This window comes from Amia ocellicauda, chromosome 9, assembly GCF_036373705.1.
Source record: "Amia ocellicauda isolate fAmiCal2 chromosome 9, fAmiCal2.hap1, whole genome shotgun sequence".
In the NCBI taxonomy this organism is placed as follows: Eukaryota; Metazoa; Chordata; class Actinopteri; order Amiiformes; family Amiidae; genus Amia; species Amia ocellicauda.
In genome coordinates this window covers 8,544,030-8,561,824 of record NC_089858.1, presented here as the reverse complement: position 1 = coordinate 8,561,824, position 17,795 = coordinate 8,544,030, and the positions used below count along the sequence as shown (strand labels likewise).

The 17,795-nt window shown below is 37.2% G+C and overlaps 1 protein-coding gene across 3 annotated transcripts in view; it reads left to right on the top strand.

The window, feature by feature from the left end:
- Positions 1 to 17,795, top strand: part of LOC136758526 (retinoic acid receptor RXR-alpha-A) — a 121,711-nt gene that overhangs the window by 23,896 nt on the left and 80,020 nt on the right. For all 3 annotated transcript variants that reach the window (XM_066712986.1, XM_066712984.1, XM_066712985.1), the window contains exon 2: positions 12,470 to 12,601. In XM_066712986.1, the coding sequence (XP_066569083.1) occupies positions 12,470 to 12,601 (132 nt within the window). The remainder of the gene's footprint in view (positions 1 to 12,469; positions 12,602 to 17,795) is intronic.

Sequence of the window (17,795 nt, the reverse complement as noted above, 5' to 3'; positions counted from 1 at the left end):
TATTCATTCCTGAAGAATAACATTCTTTGAAGGTTAAGTGCCAAACTGCATCTGTAAACAAATGCAAAAGATGCATTAAAAGTGACCTTGAAAGAAACGTAGTGTAAGGGTTTGAGTTAAGTTGGGTGCATGGATTAAATGAAGAGTGTATAGTTTTGGGAGGAGAAGGGTGGTAACTTTGATTTTCATAATATTTACAACACCGTTTTAATCGTTACAGTTGATTCAGCTTTCAAGCAACAGTCGGTTTCATAACTATGAATATTATAATTCATTATGGCAATTGTGAGTACTAAAATCTAGAAATACATAGTCTTGCTGCTCTAGAGATAGCAGTAGTCAACACTTTTTGGTTTACCTTGGACATTTTGCAACTACTGTGTGGGACTTTTTAAATTACTGTCCATACATATTGTTAAGAATGTCTTTATTATGCTTAATCTAAATCTTAATCTTTTGTGGTCTTAAATGCCATTCAAAAAGGTGCAAAACCAGAATAAATGTAAAAAAAAATATATAATCTGACAATCCAATAACTTAACTTGGTGGGGAACAGTGCTGTTTGCAATGATTAGAAGTCCAAAAGGAATCGATAAGTTGAAGGTAAATTAATAGCATGTCATGCAGAAAAATTGGATGTGTAAGATAAGCTCTGTACACATTTCAGCAGATTGCAGGGTAGTTAGTGAAGGTCATTCCCTAGGCTTGAAGTGCTGAAGAGCAGAACCACCAGTTGCACTTCCCAAATAAGATGCAGCAATTGAACGGAGATCGGATTTCAGTAGTAGGAGAAACCCTCATAAACGCCTGCTCACAGCTTCTCACCAATCTGAGTTTAGGTTTTCTATTTTTGAAGTCTGTGTGCACATGTACAGTACTGTATATATCCATTTCTAAACAGATTTTATTTGTATCTTATTAGCTGTAGTAATGTACTGATTACTAGCACGATTCTAGATCACATAATAGATGCACTGCAAGTCCTTTCTCAGGCACTTTGTGCTCTTTAATCTTTGGTACAATTGCTTTTGGTTCTCCTTTTCATTTCTTTGCATATGTTTTTATTTTAAAATGTTCAGTCTGATGAGAAATTTTCATTTTGTTTTTTTATGTATGCTTTGATTCTGTGCAAGTATAAGCTCGGTTGATTATAGTAAACAGATGTCCCTCTCAGTCAAAATCAAAGCCTGGTTGCTCTGTGCATTGACAATTAACACTTACCTGCATTGAAAATATCAACTCTGCTGGCTGAGGACGACATCATGTTTAAAGGTTATTTCATAATTACAGCATAAATTATGTTTATAGTAGAAATGAAAGTTTGGCGTATTCCATAGTGACGAACAACTAGAGCTTGCTTGTAGCTAGATTGGACACATGTTTTCCAGACTTCATAAAATCTTGGTTATTATTTGTTTAATGACTGGAAAGACCCGTGATTGTCAGATAACTGCAGTATAGTTCAGATATATAGGTTTTAAAGTGTTTTGCTTTTAATTACACTGGTGTTTTTCCTCCGTCAGGGGTGAGTTCAGATATGTTTTTTGCCTTTAGAAAGGAAGGCATTCAAATCTGAGTGAACTAGCATGAGGGCGGTGAGCAGGTTCCTCTTTTCATTGGCTGGGGATAATGCTGAACAGAAAGCCTCGAAAGCTAGGGTGGGATCCATGTGACCCATGTGCTGCAGAGAAAGCCCAGATTCACATTTCTCTCCAAACAGACAGGAAGTCTGGAAGAGGGAGGGGTGTAGCTCAGCTCGGTGCAGACAGAGTTGCCTGCCTTCACGAGAGGGTGGAGTGTCATTTACTTTTTCTGAAACAAGTTTGAAAAATGAACTCTGACCGCTCATCTGAACTCAGGGTCAAAAGTTCCCAGGTGTCACGTGCTGTTGAGCTGCCTTGCTGAGTAACGCGTTTCCTCGGCGCTCAGCTCTGTGAAAACATTGCCGCGCTTGGCTTGTGTAACCCGTGTGAGGCAGGGGCAGGGAGGAGGGCCGCATGGAATTTCACAACTATTTTAAGAAGCCGTGCGGTGGGGAGGCCTAAGATTAGTCCTCCCTCCCTCCCTCTCTCTCTTTCTCTCTCTCTCTCTCTATCTCTCTCTCTATCTCTCTCTCTGCTTCAGCAGTCTGTATGAGTTGCTCATCAGCTGCGAGAGGTCATATTTCACTTGGTGAACTGATCCTGTTGTTTGAGGAACGCGTGGCTAACTGAGCCATTTACTGGGCAGGAACGGGATCTCGCCTCACCGGCAGGCAGTGTAAATAAACAGCACATTCCCTTTAAATACTTTAACCATTTCGCTTCTGCCCCAGCTGCGCTTGTATTTCTAATGTCACACAATAAACTGCTTTTGTGTGGTTCTGTGTACTCACAGTTTTGTCTGAAAGAAGTCCTTTTACCTTTACAACATAAAGTTTAATACACTTCAACTATTTAATTACTTCTCTGATGGCAAACAAATGTTCTAGGTTTGAAACCAACATAAATCCCCATTCTTTAGATATAATTTTTTATATACTTTCATTAACTTCCATTGCTTGAACACACTCAACAATGTATCCTCAACTTTAAGAATTTAATCTTTTCACCCACCTTGAGTTTGTATCCGCTATTCTTGGAATATGCTTTTAAAGTATTTGTATTATTGTATCTGCCTTTCTTGGATCTATAATTAATTTAAAACTATAATTGCTTTCAGTTTCTCCTCAACTCATAAAGTGCTGTCTTAATTAAGTTCACTTTAATTATTATAAACTCTAATCATCTACTTTAGAATCATACTCTGGCATAGACTGTTTACTACTCTGATTCTGTCTTCCAGGGACTGACAAAATCAATCACCGATTTCATATTTACTGCAGCAGTGTTAAACTGATGTTTTGTGTCCATGCAACAACCTTTTACGAGTTCTCGGTCTTGTTCGTTTTTATCAAAAATCAGATTATTTTCTCGTGTCATGACAATCTCCTTTGAATCCCTTTAGATATAAATCCGTATACAGGTTTGTGGACATCGTATCTATACAGCAAGATTTCATAGTTGACGTGAAAATCTGCGATTCCAAGCAGAAGGCTGGGATTTATAAGCCTTTGTTTTGTGCTTGTCACTGCCTGGTGCCTTTGTGATTGAGACTAACAGTGGTGGACAGGTAACTATATCTGCTTGCCAATCGACTTGTGTTTTGACAAAGAAATGACAGACCAATGTAGCATAGCACTTGGCTTCTTTTAAAATGGTTTAATAAAATAAAAATGGGAAGGGAAGCTCTTTGGGTAAATCTTATTGTTATTTTTCCGCTATGGTAGCTGGTTTCTACAGTATGTGCTATTTCATGTGACCCATAACACCTGATGAGAAAACTCCAGCTGTGTTTATAAATGGCTTTGACTTTAAACTGATACCTCCCTGTGCTGTGTGTAGCCTGAATGGGTGTGGATCTGTCTGGATCTGCTCGACCACAGCAACACTCTGTGATTTGTGAGACTCATCTGTCACTATCAAACTTCTTAACCTGTGTCCAGTCAGGCTGCGATTTCGCGAAAGCCAAATGTGACAGCCCTGGTCTTTATAAATCCTGCTTCATAAAAGGCTGTCCGGGTAGCCGATGGTATAATGACTGTATTTTCATTTCTCTGCATGTTTTTTTTCCCTTTGCGACTTCAAATGTTTAACTGTTTTTTTCCTTCCATCATTCATGGTGTGAAGAACAGCAATAATCAAAGAGATTAGCAGTTCCCACCCACAAGTTTAAATTCAGTTTCTGAATAAAATAATTTTCTTAGAAAAGTAAGTCAAATTTAGATTAAAGGTTATCAAAAACAATATTTTATGACTGTGCTCCATTTAAAATATCCAAAACGCAGTCTTTTTGACAAAGCGGCTTATCAACAGTAATTATTTTACCCAGTGTTACATCTTGCAGCCTATAAAACCACATTAATCCATCCCAATATCTGACTTTATCTGGGTTGTACGCAGCAAGGAAATGGATGGGACACAGAGTACATTGTAAAGGAGCAAACAATAATCACGTGACAGTACAGGGATAGAAAGGCGAGGCTGTAGATTTGTTTGTCCACCAGAGGACGGATCAAAACTGAAGGTGACTGCAGCAGTATGTCATAGTCAATGTCAAGGGCTGGCTTCTTGAAACGGAGCCTGCCAGACCTTGACTCCGAAGAGCAGGGCTATCGCTGTGATGGACTGATGATCGGATGCATTGCCAGTTTATCTCAGCCCCCGTAGACAACGCAATGATGAGGATAGAGTGCATATCTGATATAAGGCTACTGTATCTTGCCCTCAAAAGCCCAGTGAAGTGATAACGCGGGCTGATTGCATGACTGATTCTGTGTAAATGGTTCTGGCCTGGCTCTGAGCCATAACAGTTCCTGTGAAAATATTCTTCATCATAATGGATTCCTTGTTAAAACTTGCAAAGTGCTTAATGGAAGGGATGGAATGTACAGTATCTCGAGGCGACTGTATAGACTCTCCGCTCCTTATGCTTCCCGATCTCATTGGTGGTGCAAATACAAAACTGTATCGTCCTGAATATTTTCTAAACATGCCACTACTTCAGCTGTTTCTTATAACCCTCAAAACCAGGCACTATCATTATTAAAGTTGCTCCTTCCCTGTACAGGAGGTTAGCACAAAATAATTTACAAGTTTGCAAAACTAAAGTGTCTATATTGCATTTTTCAAACTTGTCTAGTCATTTCCTTAAGTGTTTCCTTGTTTTTGTTTTTTGTGACCGAAATTCTCAACACAATTAAATTTGCCAACATAAAAAAAATGTGCAAGGGGGAAGCATCAGAATGAAACTAGTTACAGTCATTGTAAAAACACTTTTAGGTTATATGCTGATACTGCAGTTGCTTTATACATGTATAACTTGTTTTCAATCTAATCCCCCTGATATTACTTAATTACAAACATGTTTAGCTATTGTTTTGTTTAGGTGAAGCAAGGCACATTTTTACTTTTCTAGTGCATAGCTGTGCCTGGATATTGCATACTGTGTATCAGTTTACCTAATTTAATTAATGTAAACAAATAATATAATTAAATACACAAGCATTTAATGAGACTTGTTTCCATTCTGTTGTATGTGATAAAAAACAAAATTGAGGTTCATTACGTACGGTATGGTAAAAATGAATATACAATTTGCAAACAAGATGGTAACATACAAAACTGAATTTGTTTGGCAGCCATACCTAATGGAACTACACAATAACGTTCAGTTCTTTAGTAAGCCCCTGGCTTATTTCAAAGGCTAATTTCCTTTTAGTATACAGCACAAGCTAAAGTAATTGAACCATTTTAATTGGATCTAAGAAGAAACAAGGAAACAAACACTTCCAGACAGATTCTTCATGTCATTGTGGAATATTGTTAGTCTTATTTTCCACATTTTTTGTTATAGACTTCATTTTTCTTCTGCTAACCTGAAGATGGCAGGTGTCAGCAGCTTGCAGTGATATAGTCATGTTGGAAATTGATGATAATGCTGGAATTCCTTCTTTTCATATATATTTTGAACCCTTTCCCAAGATCACTGTTTGAAAGACTTTTATGACAAGGATGATATATAGAGCACGGATTCTGAACTTTGACCTTGTGCTCGATAACCAAGGTAACAGGCTACAAGGGGAGAAGTAGGACACAACAGCCCAGGGAAAGATCCGTCTCGTAAGTCATCAGTCTCATAAAGTCAGGGTTTCAAAGAAGTGGTTGTTATGAGAACCAATAAAGATGAAATCAAGATTACACAGTGACTCCAGAAACATTTAGAGGACGTTTCACCGTCTTCATTTTTGTGGCCGAAAAAAAACATTTAAAAAGTATGTTCCTAATCTCCCTCAAGCAACTAGCAGTACTTTTATGGAGAAGTCAATTTGCAGTGCAAAGTCCTGACTTCATCATTATTAAAACAATATAATTTAAGCTACAAAAAAATGACATTTTACATGCAACTTTTAGATTATACTAGATATATAGTAAATAATATACTGTTTTCTTTAGTTTGATCTGTCTATATACCAGTTTATCTTTTGGTCTCCCTGTTTATCTGTGGCTCTCTAGCTAGCTATCTACCCACCAGCTTACCTACTTACCTGTGTTTGGTAAACAACAATGAGTTTGTACCGAGTCAAAAAACGAAACAACTGTGAAGCCCAAGCCAGTGAAAAACACTCAAATAAATTCATACTTGACAAGAAAACTTTCAACTTTATTTTTGGTTGAATTTATATGACTTCAGTGCACATTATCTTTTTTGGTGCAGGGCTTAAACGCCTAATTTACATTATCTAAAGACAACCCCCCCCCAAAAGAAATACGATGCATTGTCAGTCTCAATCACAGTTCTGACTGGTGCGGACGCAGACAGACAGGATGTGCCGACTACAGATAAGCATCCAAAGTGTTACTCTTCACATCTAATCCTTGTTTTGTTCAACTGCTATCTGGTAAACTCTGGACAGATGTCAACGTCATTGACAAAGCACTGTCAAGGGAATAAAAATGCAGTTGATTGAAGTGCTCCATTTGAAGGGGCGGTGACGGTCCTGAGTGATTGCAGTCTCCTCTGTCACTTTACGGCACCTCCAAGGAGAAAAAGGAAGGGATTTAAAGAGAAACTGAGAGGTAATTCAAACGTCATCACTCGTAGGAGGAGTTTTTTTTTGGGGGGGGGGTTTCTGCCTTTAATATTTTCAGGGAAAAGTGTACATTAAGTTCTCCTCGCATTGCTTATTTATAAGAAACTTAAGGAATTAAAACTGAAACATAGCTGATCCTTGGACAAACATGAGAGAACCCACATGTTTTGCTGTTTGAGTTGTATTGTGCGCAGATTAGTTATGCAGTCTATTTGTATGTGATAATGTAGCACGGGTGACAAAGCTTTGCACAGCATTGAAAACAAGTATATTAAAGTACACTAGAAAGGTGCAATAGCCTACTATTCGAAATCACTGCTGTTTCAATAGTCTAGTAATTATATAATACAATATATAATCTAATATGACATTTTGTTTAGATAGACTGGTCTTGATTGATGTCTTAATACACATTATTATTGATATAAACAATTTCCAGTAGATAAAGATAGGATTCTATGGACTTATTTGATAAGAAAGCTAAGGAAGTAAAACCGAGGGTTACTGTGTGCCAAGACACCTCAGTGCTTGAGCCAAGAGCCCGTTGTAAAGCAGATTTTAGAGAGACACTCTACTCAAGAGATGTCAGCAGCCAATTAACTCTCTCCTTCACAGCACACTTTCTAATCTTTTATTTGGATTTTCCCCACTGGCACAAACAACAGTGCATTTCCTTTGCTTACATTGTAATTTGAAATGATCCTGGTTAATAAAAAATACTGAAAGCTCTTTCCCTGCAGCACATCATGATGAGATTTTCACCACCGATTCACTGGAGTTACATTATATTATTTCAAAAGTATATACATTTTATAAATGTTAAAGAAAAGTTTAGATTCCATTAAAACAACATTAACATTATACGGTGTCTCAGAAATTGTATCAGTTTACTTAATATCAGCATTTTATCGTTGACCAACCATATTTTTTATTGCATTTCCTGTGTACATCTGAGAAAGGGAACTATTAGGACACCTTTTAAAAATGTCAGTTCTGTGGAGGAACGATGTCACTTTGGCTCTGTCTGGTGGCTCTAATTTCGATTTTGAAAAAGCTGAGTGGTACTTTGTGCCTCAACTGTTTTACTCACATTGTGATTTTTAGCGACATTGCTCAGAGCGTTCCAGCTCGTGTCATTGTACGTCCTTCAGAAGTCATATACAATATGTAATCAATTTTGCTTGTAGAGAGTAGATCTGGTTCCTCTAGGAATTATGGCAGAAGAAAAAAAGATTCAGTTCATTGGGTAATTGGCAAAGAGCCAGGTTTTGCTAGTCAATTAAGAACACCTATTACGAGTTCTGTGGCTTCCTTTCTTGTGGTTGGATTGGTGGTAAGCCCTACCTGTTAATCACTGTTAGTTTGGACTAGGGCTTCTGATTGCAGTGTTGTTTTTATTTTTAGCAGAGGATTAGTGTGATTAGACACATTTTTAATGGTTAATTTGTAGCCTTTCAGACAAGCACTGTATTTGCTTTGCATATACTACAATGAAAGTCGTGTATATTCATTGTAGTTGTTGTACTGAGCAACTTAGTTTTTGCATTATTTTGATGCAGTTTCACAGACTAAGAAGTCTTTATCCTTCATAAGGCCAAATATGTGCGTATACCTGATTTAAAATGTTGTGGCTTTTCTTGGAAAACCAACAACAGAGTTGAAAAAAACCTTTTACATTACTTGTTTCAAGCCAGGTTTTTTAATTCACCCTTTCCTCAGAAAATAATGCCAGTACTGTATCTCTTGTAGTGGCCAATCTGGGGCACCTATTGGCATGGTTCATAATATTGCTTTCACCACAACTAACAGTGCAGCATTCAATTATATACAAGCAAACATACCCCCGAGAAATAAAGTCTCAAGAAATTAGCTCTGTGAGAGCAGAGGTAGTGAGGGCTTTTAAACTAAGTGGATCTAATCAGAAGCATTAGTTCCCCACAAATGGCTGTCTCACTTCATTTGTCTCTAATGAAGAGTTTTTTCACTTTAATTAGCATTTCGTAGATGTTCCACCAAGGTCTAATTGGCATAATTACAATATCAAATTCCATTACCAGTCAACCCACCCCCTCACCCTATTTCAAGCACTTAAACTTGTATAACTCCAGTTTGAAACTTACAGGTTTTGTGTACTGGCCATAGCAGACACAGGGTATCATTCACAATCCTGTGTGAGCTCTGGGATATACCAAAATTACATATACTTCAAAATTAAGTATTTTATATATACATTTGTACTTTTGTCACTGAAGCACAAACTCCCCTTCTTTTAGGTTGGAGCAAAACTATAGCTGATGTTTGTTTCAATTTAGAGAAGGAATTGAAAAGTAACTTTTTTTCATGTTAGCATAAAGTACTAAAAGTTATGTTATCACATCTTATGTTATACTTGAATACAAATGCAAAAACTAAAAGAATATTTGTAGGCACAAGTATTCAAATAATTCACATACAGATGTATGGGTAGGTCTTTATTGGCATAGACTGCTGGTTATTCCAGTTAATGATGATAACGGTGACAAACTATTGTTTAGTTTTTGTATATATACTTTTGTGAACAATAAACAAATTACTTTTACACTGGGTGTTACGAAAGAGCTCACAAATTATAAACTTACTCGTTGAAGAAATGTGGTGTTACTGAATATATAATGAGATCAGTTTGAGTTCATGAGAAAAGGTCAGTTATCTCCCTACAACAACCAGGTAATATTTGCTTTCCATTTTCTTTAAATTGCCTATTTACTTTCATATAAAAACTTGATTTTCACCTTAATTACAGTGTTTATTCCATATTTTACATAGCCTGTACAGTAGGGTGAATTATTTTGATTGACTAAATACAAATATATATTTATGATTCTTTGGAAAGACCTGCTTCCTAGTAGTGTTGCCCACTCAGCTCAATTGCAGAGTCCCTGTAAGCCAGGGTATTTTATACATTTTATTTTATTTTAATCAAAACATCGACTAATTCTTCTGATAGGCATCTCTCACTGGACTGTATATCTGGCATTTCAATTGGCTTATCATGGGGAAATAATTCAATATCGCCGAGCCATTTTTAAATGTCATTTCCTGAACTCATACGGAGTGACATGTTTTCCACAGTGGAAATAATGGTGCTTTATTGAACAGGGTATGTCAGTGCCCTTCCGTTGGATGTTGGCTTGAAATTTAAAGGTCTTCATGAAGAAGAAAATGGGAAAAAAAAAAATTATATCTATATTCCAGTGAACCCTTTGCATGCACTCACTATGAATTGCTAACACAGGCCTCAGCATTACAGATGAATGCTAAAGTGTGGTCGACTGAATAGTTGGCCTCGATGGGAATGATAAAATCATTTGCTTTCATTTTCCCAACTATACAATGGCATTCCTAAAATCTCCCAGTTGTTGTAGTGTCTTATAAATGTGTGTGTTTGTCTACATTTGGAATTTGAAGAATGCTGTACACCTTGACATGTGGATGTGAGCATCAGAACTCAATACTCATACCAGGTTTTACAAAGAGATGGCAAATTCATACAAATGTGGTAATTGTCTCCAACTAATTCCCTACACACCAGAATGATAAAATTCCCAAGGCATGTGTTTGGTATGGTGCCATAATGTGTTACCAGGACATGGATGTTTAGAGATTTGGTCTACCGCAGTACAGGCATAACATCCCCGGTTCTCAGCCTGGAATGTTTTGACAGCATCCTTGAAAGGTGTGCATCATAGACCTCTTAAAAATCCAACCATCCCAGGCAGGTTTTAGTGAGTCTGAAATTCCTGAAACAAGTTGGATGGAAAAAGAATTCAGTACTGAACATCTTGGAAAAAAAACAATGTGGATAATAGCAATAAAAACATATAATTCAAGGCACTGACACATTACAATGTTATTGCGCTGAATTTGCACAGTGACTCCAGACAGCCGTGAATTGCTGTTGAGATCGATTCCACGTGTGGAAACCATCAATACGAGGGTATATATATACAAACACAATAATATCTTGAAATTGGCCCTGTTTGGGGAAATTAATTAAATTTAAATAAATTAAAAATCAGCCCTTGCCATACTCTTAATTCACAATGCTATTCCTGTGAACGCCCACTCTTCTGTCAAACTTTTTTTTTTTTTTAATTCTTTGTGATACTTTGTGGTCTTATACAAAAATACAACTTGCATGAGAATTAATCTTTCCTTCTGAAGAATTAAAATAGGAAAAAACTTTGACTATATCTGCATATTGTACAGTAAATCCGCCTTTAGGCACTGAGATAGTAGACGGCCAAATATTGTTGTTCATGTATAGGGAATGTGACACCTCTCATTGTATCCCTGAAGCATGTACAAATAGAGTACATTGTCTTGGCTCAAAGCTACACTTTTGCTCTATGAGCCAGGTGTACTATTCAGTAAAAGTCTTATTATTCATTGAAACGGCCGCGTATGGTTGTCTTGCTTTGTGCTTTTCTAATATACTCAAGAACTAAGGGGTATGAAAAGCAATGGAGTAAATCAATCCACGTGTTAATTAAAAGGGAAAGGTACATTTTTCGGTTGTTAGCGATCACTTCCAGTTGGTACTCTTTCAGTCTGCAGCTTTAATTGCTTTTGAAGAGACTCGCACATGTTTGCCAAGTTTGAAAATCATAAACAAAAGAAACCACTTTTGGTTTTCCAGTCTTTCTAATGACAGGGTATGGGAACTGGAAAAACCTGTTGTTGTTGTTTTTTTTGATGACTGTAAACTTCACTTTCAGAAAGTTCACGTAGAAAGTATAAGCCTACATTTTACATTTCATGAATTGGATTTCAGAACATCTTTTTTCCTTTGAGTTTGTAAATGCTTAAATATTCAAATTCTACGGTTAACCCCACACTGTAGTAAAACAAACTCTGAATGTTAGTTAAATTGTTTTCCAAGATTTATGTATTTATTGCAATTGAAATCACCATACATTTTGACACTGACTTAACACAGTCTCTGAGCATGAGATAAGCATGTGGCAGCACTAGAGGAGGTGCCCACAGCAATACTCAATTGACCCTTTATGCCCCATAATAGCTGCCCTGTTGTGTCTGACCTCTCTGACCCACCGGGTAGACAACGGGCCTGGCTCAGCTGCCTTCCAGGTCCGCAGGCTTAATCTGGCATTTAGTCGGTTTGGAGCAGAGGTCCCCTCTCCCTCCGCAACCTCCGCCCCCTGCGCAGGCAAGTTGCCCTTCTCTGCCTGCGTTGGTCACTGTGGCGGATCGTATGTGCTGTGCTGAGCTGATTTGTCTCAGAGGCGAGGTTGGACGCTCTGTCCGCGAGACGGATTAATAAATGTGAAAGGTTAGCTAGGAGTCGCTGTAGGGGGGCGGCCTCTGAATCATCGGATTTTTTTAATGCAGCCTGGGTAGGAGAGAAAGAGAGAGGATAAAGCACAAAAATGGGAGGGGGATGTAGTAGTAGCTTATCCTCATGATAAAAGGGCAATTTTCCCATCTGAGTTGCATCCTTATTGGCAGACCTGTCAAGACTCATGTTACAAGCTACAAGTGGGACTTCCCTAACGTGCTCGCGTGGCACACCTCCTGTGTGATTTATCTCTGATTCCTGCCAGCGCCAAGGCATTTTCCTTTCTGCCTCTATTACTCCTGTGTATTTTTGTGTGAATGTTTATTTTCCTTGACATCAGATGGTGTGAAGTTTTATATACTGTGTGTGTGTATGTTTTTCTATTTGGAATTAATAAACCTCACTGAAATGCTTCCATGCCGCTAACGATTGCTCCTTTTGTCCCTGTTTCCCCACCATAGGATTCCTCAAACCCCAGTGCTCACTAGCACCGCCTGCTGAGAGGGGGAGGCATGGAGAGCCTGGGAGTTCACCCACAGCTTGCTCCTGTTTCAGTGGCATGTGTCCACTTCACCAGCGTAGGATATCCACAGGTACCAGTTCCAACCTAAGTGCTGTTATGACAGACGGGCATGTTTGCAAAAACACCCCAGTAGTTACTGTATGTGTGTGTGTGTGTATAGGCCTATATTTTTATTTTAGTTCTTTTCGGTTTTGTCTTCCATTGTAGTTGTTACTCTGAGATCTAAGACAAAGGTCTAGGTCTGCGTCTGCCTGGTGTAGCTAATGACACCTTAAAGTAAGCGGTGGAGTCGGTTGCAACAATAGGGCATTCAGGGCTAGGCAGTCTCTGTTCTTTCTTGCCTCATTACAACGATAAGGTACATTTCACACTACTTGTTTTAAATAACTTTCTCCGAAATGATTGCGAATTCTGGGTCACTGTACGACACTCCCATTCTATATCAGCCCTTAATTGCTGCTAATTACATGGTGCTCATATGTTTCTCTCCAAAAGCCTTTAAATACTGTTCTGGGCTTTCCTTGTTACGGTGTCAAAATATAATTGTCGCCATTCCGTGATTGAGGCACCTATTTTTTATTATTCTTTCTTTCTTTCTTTCTTTCTTTCTAGCATCCGTTAGTCTCTTGAAATAGCCTTGTTGCATTGGCAGCCTGTCATGAGAGACTGTAGGGCCTTTGTGCAGGTTGAACAATAACCTCTTCTAACCACAAAGAATAGTTTCCACTGCCAACATGTTAGAACAGAGACATGCAAAGATTGAAAGACAACCTTTATTGCTTATAGGTAATATGTGAAAGAAGATCAAGATATCTGTCTTTCCTCAGTTCTTTTATTTATTTATTTATTAGCTACTGTGCACTGGTATGCAATTTGTTTTGGTGCAATATGCTTTTATAATAACTGTAATATATGTGAATAGCATTTCCAAAGACCGTTATGACAGTTTTATTAATTAGCAGTCATTCTGGTATTCTTTTATAGATGTCTGAATCAAGAAATAAGTTGATATTATTTTCACAAGACGCAATAGCCTATCAGCGAAAATATGAATTGGGATTGGAAATGTAATCTAACATAATATGTGCACTATTAGAATGCAATTTGCATGCATAGTTGCTTCAAGAAATAAAGTTTTAAGCATTGTGTCTGTTGATATATCTGTTGGATAATACAGTGACTGCAGGCACACCGAACATTGTCTTATGTCAGAGGTGGATACATGCTTGTGTATGGTGTCAAGTCACTTTAGGCAGAAGATATTCACTGAGTCAGCTCTGATCTGTAGTCAAAAATGTGAGCCCTGAGACAGTCTGGCCATCTGTCCGGAGAATAAGTAAATCCAGTGTGGTTTAGAGATTTGCCCAGGGGCCTGGCTTTGGCAGATCAGCCCCAAAGTGCGGGCTGGAGATGAGAGAACATCTACTGCTCAAACCTGCCTCTGGGGCTAAATATACCATATGATATGTGTGACCTACAGTCTGATGTAGACGTTGAATGTTATGGATACATGCCTGTGCACTGGATAAATCGGTGAATATGAGAGAGAGATTACGTTGACTATGAGTCCAGAATGTAACATAAATACAGTAATCGAGGAGCAACCAGTAGTCAACCCAGCGAGTAAAACGGATTTGGAGATTTATCTGTACGCCAGTGTCCCAATCTGAAATGGAACTAGAATAATATGAATAGTGGGAGAATACAAATGTCAGAAATGCAAGTGTTGTAAATATAGGTGGCGTGCTATGGTTATAATTTTCAAACCGCACTTCTGATGTGCGCGCACACAGCTGAGGATTATTAATTATCACACACACTTACCGACCACAAGCTGACACAATTAATGAAGAATGTCCTGCCGTTGTCAATTACAGAGATGGATTCTGATTGTTATTTCACTTAACCAACACGTTGACATCATATTTGCTTAGTTAAAATTATATGTATTTTTAAATAGAACTGCAACTTCTACACACATTAAATGGGATGTAAACATGACCAAAACAAAGTACTTTTGATTAGGGTTGCAAATTTGAAGACTTTTCTTTAATCGACCGTTGACATCTTTAAAGATCAATCAATCGATTCATCTTATAAAAAAAAGTAGGGGGTTTTGCCTATGACAGAAAAACTCCAATGTGTGTTTTTTCCTAAATACAATTTTTATTTTAACAAGATGTGGACATATTTGACACCTTGCAAATAACCACATATCAGAAAATGAGCGCAACGCTCTTACCTCATTTTTGGATTAAACATGAAAACATTATATTTTAAAACAGAAATGGAGTCAAAAGATCAATCAAAAATAAGGTGTTTTAACGTATATTTAAAAAGAACAAAAAACAATCGGACTCACCATCTTTGGATGAGTATTACATTTAAATGACTGGCAGATTTTCCGCAAGGTGGTAGTATTTGCAGTGAATATGATCCATTTTTTAAATCAAAGTGATCGCAAACCACGGTTCTTTTTGTTCGCTTCATCCTTTTTTGGATTTTACTGCTCTAGCTTCAGGTAGTTTTCCCTCCAACAATTACATAGCGTCCTCTAGTGATACTAAATTGAAATGGCCTACGTCAATCAAATGAATTGCCGTTGATCAAATTCTTATCGACAATTAATCGATCTTTGATTAATCATTAACATCCCTACTTTTGATAGAAAATACCTGTAAAGATTATACTGTTATTTAGATTTTTTATTTATTTAAAATGGATCACAGAATAAGGATGTTGTACATATATTTGCTGTAAATCTTTTGTAATGCATGTTTAGTCACATTCATCTGCCTAGTATTAAACATCTTAAAAAATATAAGGTCTCATTCATTTGTATATTCCTAAAAAACTCAAGGAAGCAAAATTCTATTTTATCTACCTTGGCTCCTTCGCTATGTTGGATAATAACTATTTTAGTGGTTTTACATTGTTTACACTTTCTTTCTTATTTCACCCCATTTATAGCACCGTAAAGGGTCTGGACTTCTGTATTATATGGCAGAACAAAGGGAATAAATACTAAGCAAAACGGAAATAATGTGAATACAAAAACATGCATATTTCCAAAAAGTTTTTATGTATATATACCAAAAGAACAAACTTATGTGGATGTACAGTACAAGGGAGAAAAACAGGCTCTTAACTAGATGTACAATACAAGCCTTGTACTATGATTTCATTTCTGCGAGTGGAGGAATGGAAAAGATTATGAGCTGGAATGTCTGGGGTGCCCTCAAACAGAGCCGTTTCAGCTCGCCAGCCAATAACAGCGGCTGAGAGAACGGTTGGCTAATTTTTTCCTGATGATTACAGCCGCCTTCTCTATAATTGAGTCTGATTTCAAGCACAGAATTCACATATGGTATGTATTTTTTAAATTAAAGTGACAGACGTTCCTTTAAAGAAATGTTTCTGTATAGAATGGAAAAATAATTGTTGCCCCACCCCCCCCCTTTTAATTTTTATGGAGGGTTTGTATGAGAGTGAAGGCAGGGGTGGGGGGTGCTATGTGCAGACATTGATATCCTATTGCATGTCATAGACAGTGAAAATGTCTGTTTTTGTCGGAGTTGTCAGTTTGTTATACCAGTAGTATATCGGGTATGTTGCTTTTCCTGAACCAAAAGATTTCTGTATGCTTTTCAGAATGCATGCCTCTTTGTAAAGTGACGCATTATTTCCATGGCTTTTGTTGAGTTATCTAGAATTACAGTCAGTGCCAAGAAGTTTTGCCATTATTTACTCTCTGTAAGAAAACAGCACTCAAATAAAGGTTTCTTCATGCATACTGTATTATCCTGGTTAGGGTGGGAAATTTGAGTGTTTTGAGGGGTTGGATAAAGGAAGCAACACAGTCTTCCTGAACATTGCCTTAATTAATCACAGAGGACCAATCCGTATGAAAATGTTAGTATGCTGCAGTATTTTTAACCTGAAAACATTTCTGAATAATTGCTTTTCAACAAGTTACACTAAGGCAGGCCAGACGTTGAACAAGTCGTTTATGAACTATTTTTGGTTTCTTCTTCTCCCAAATCCCTTAAACATGTCTGAACAGACTAAGAATACTTGTTAACCAAGACAAGTTTCCCTGCTCGGCCTAGGCTCAATTAAAACCTTCAATCACCTGCAAATTACAAGCCCTACACTCCATGGCACGTTTCCATTCTGAAGAAGCAAGAAGTCACTAGCAAACCCAAAATAGCCACCCATTGCTGGGTTTTGCATGTGGAGGATGGGTTGAGGTTTTGAATTAATCCTGACCTAAGGCTGTTTTTAGTTTTGTTTTTTGTTTTTAAAATTAACCCAACCTACCAAAATCTAAGGAATTCCACATATGATTTTTCACCCTATGTTGGATCCAATTATGTCTCTTTATCATCAGTTAATCCGTCTGTCTTTTGCTCGTTTGCATGTGTGATTAATCATTTGAAACGGGCATAGCCCAAGTTTTTAACTTGAAGCACTACAAATGAAAATCACACAGGGAAAATTTGTCTCTGTTTTGTCTGTTTATCAGTTTCTGAACATAAGCGATGACAGTAAACGCACAAAAAAAAATGATTGTGTAACATTTTCCTTCACATTTTAATAGTTGTGGTCAATTTAAACATTTTTTTTCAAAACTAGGAAAAACACGAGGCATATATTCATTATGATGCATTTAAATACAGATTTTTTTTCATCAGCTCTTTAATAATACATTGGCTGTGTTTCTTTTAAAAAGTTATCTTTGAAAAAGAAAGCAATTTTTCAGCAATGATGAACAAATTCCATACTTCTGAAGTATTGTAAATGGGGAGGGGGGGTCAGGGGCTATAGAAATGATCTCAAAATGTGATGATCTCATAGAGGGTTTGTGTTTTGTAGAACAAAGAAACACATTTTTATTCTTTTACCATTGCATCAAAAACCGTGTGAGATTTTTGAAACTTAAACTCCATGGTAATAAATCTCTTCTCCATTTTTTTAATTATGTGTTTGTTGCTGAAAATTATGTAAATTGAAAACATTATGACAGCACTTCAATGATCCATAAATTATAAATACAAGTTATTTTACATATTTCATGGTGAAATGGAAACCAGCTGTTAATGTTATAAAACTAAAAATTAACATGCGTGTGAGCGTCTGAATTAACCTCGTGAGATGTTTTTTTAGGAAAGCAGTATTATTGTAATACAATTTTAATTACTTTAGATGATAAGACAATGGATAAGTATCTTCCAGAATTGATATGGCTTTTTTATTTTATTTTT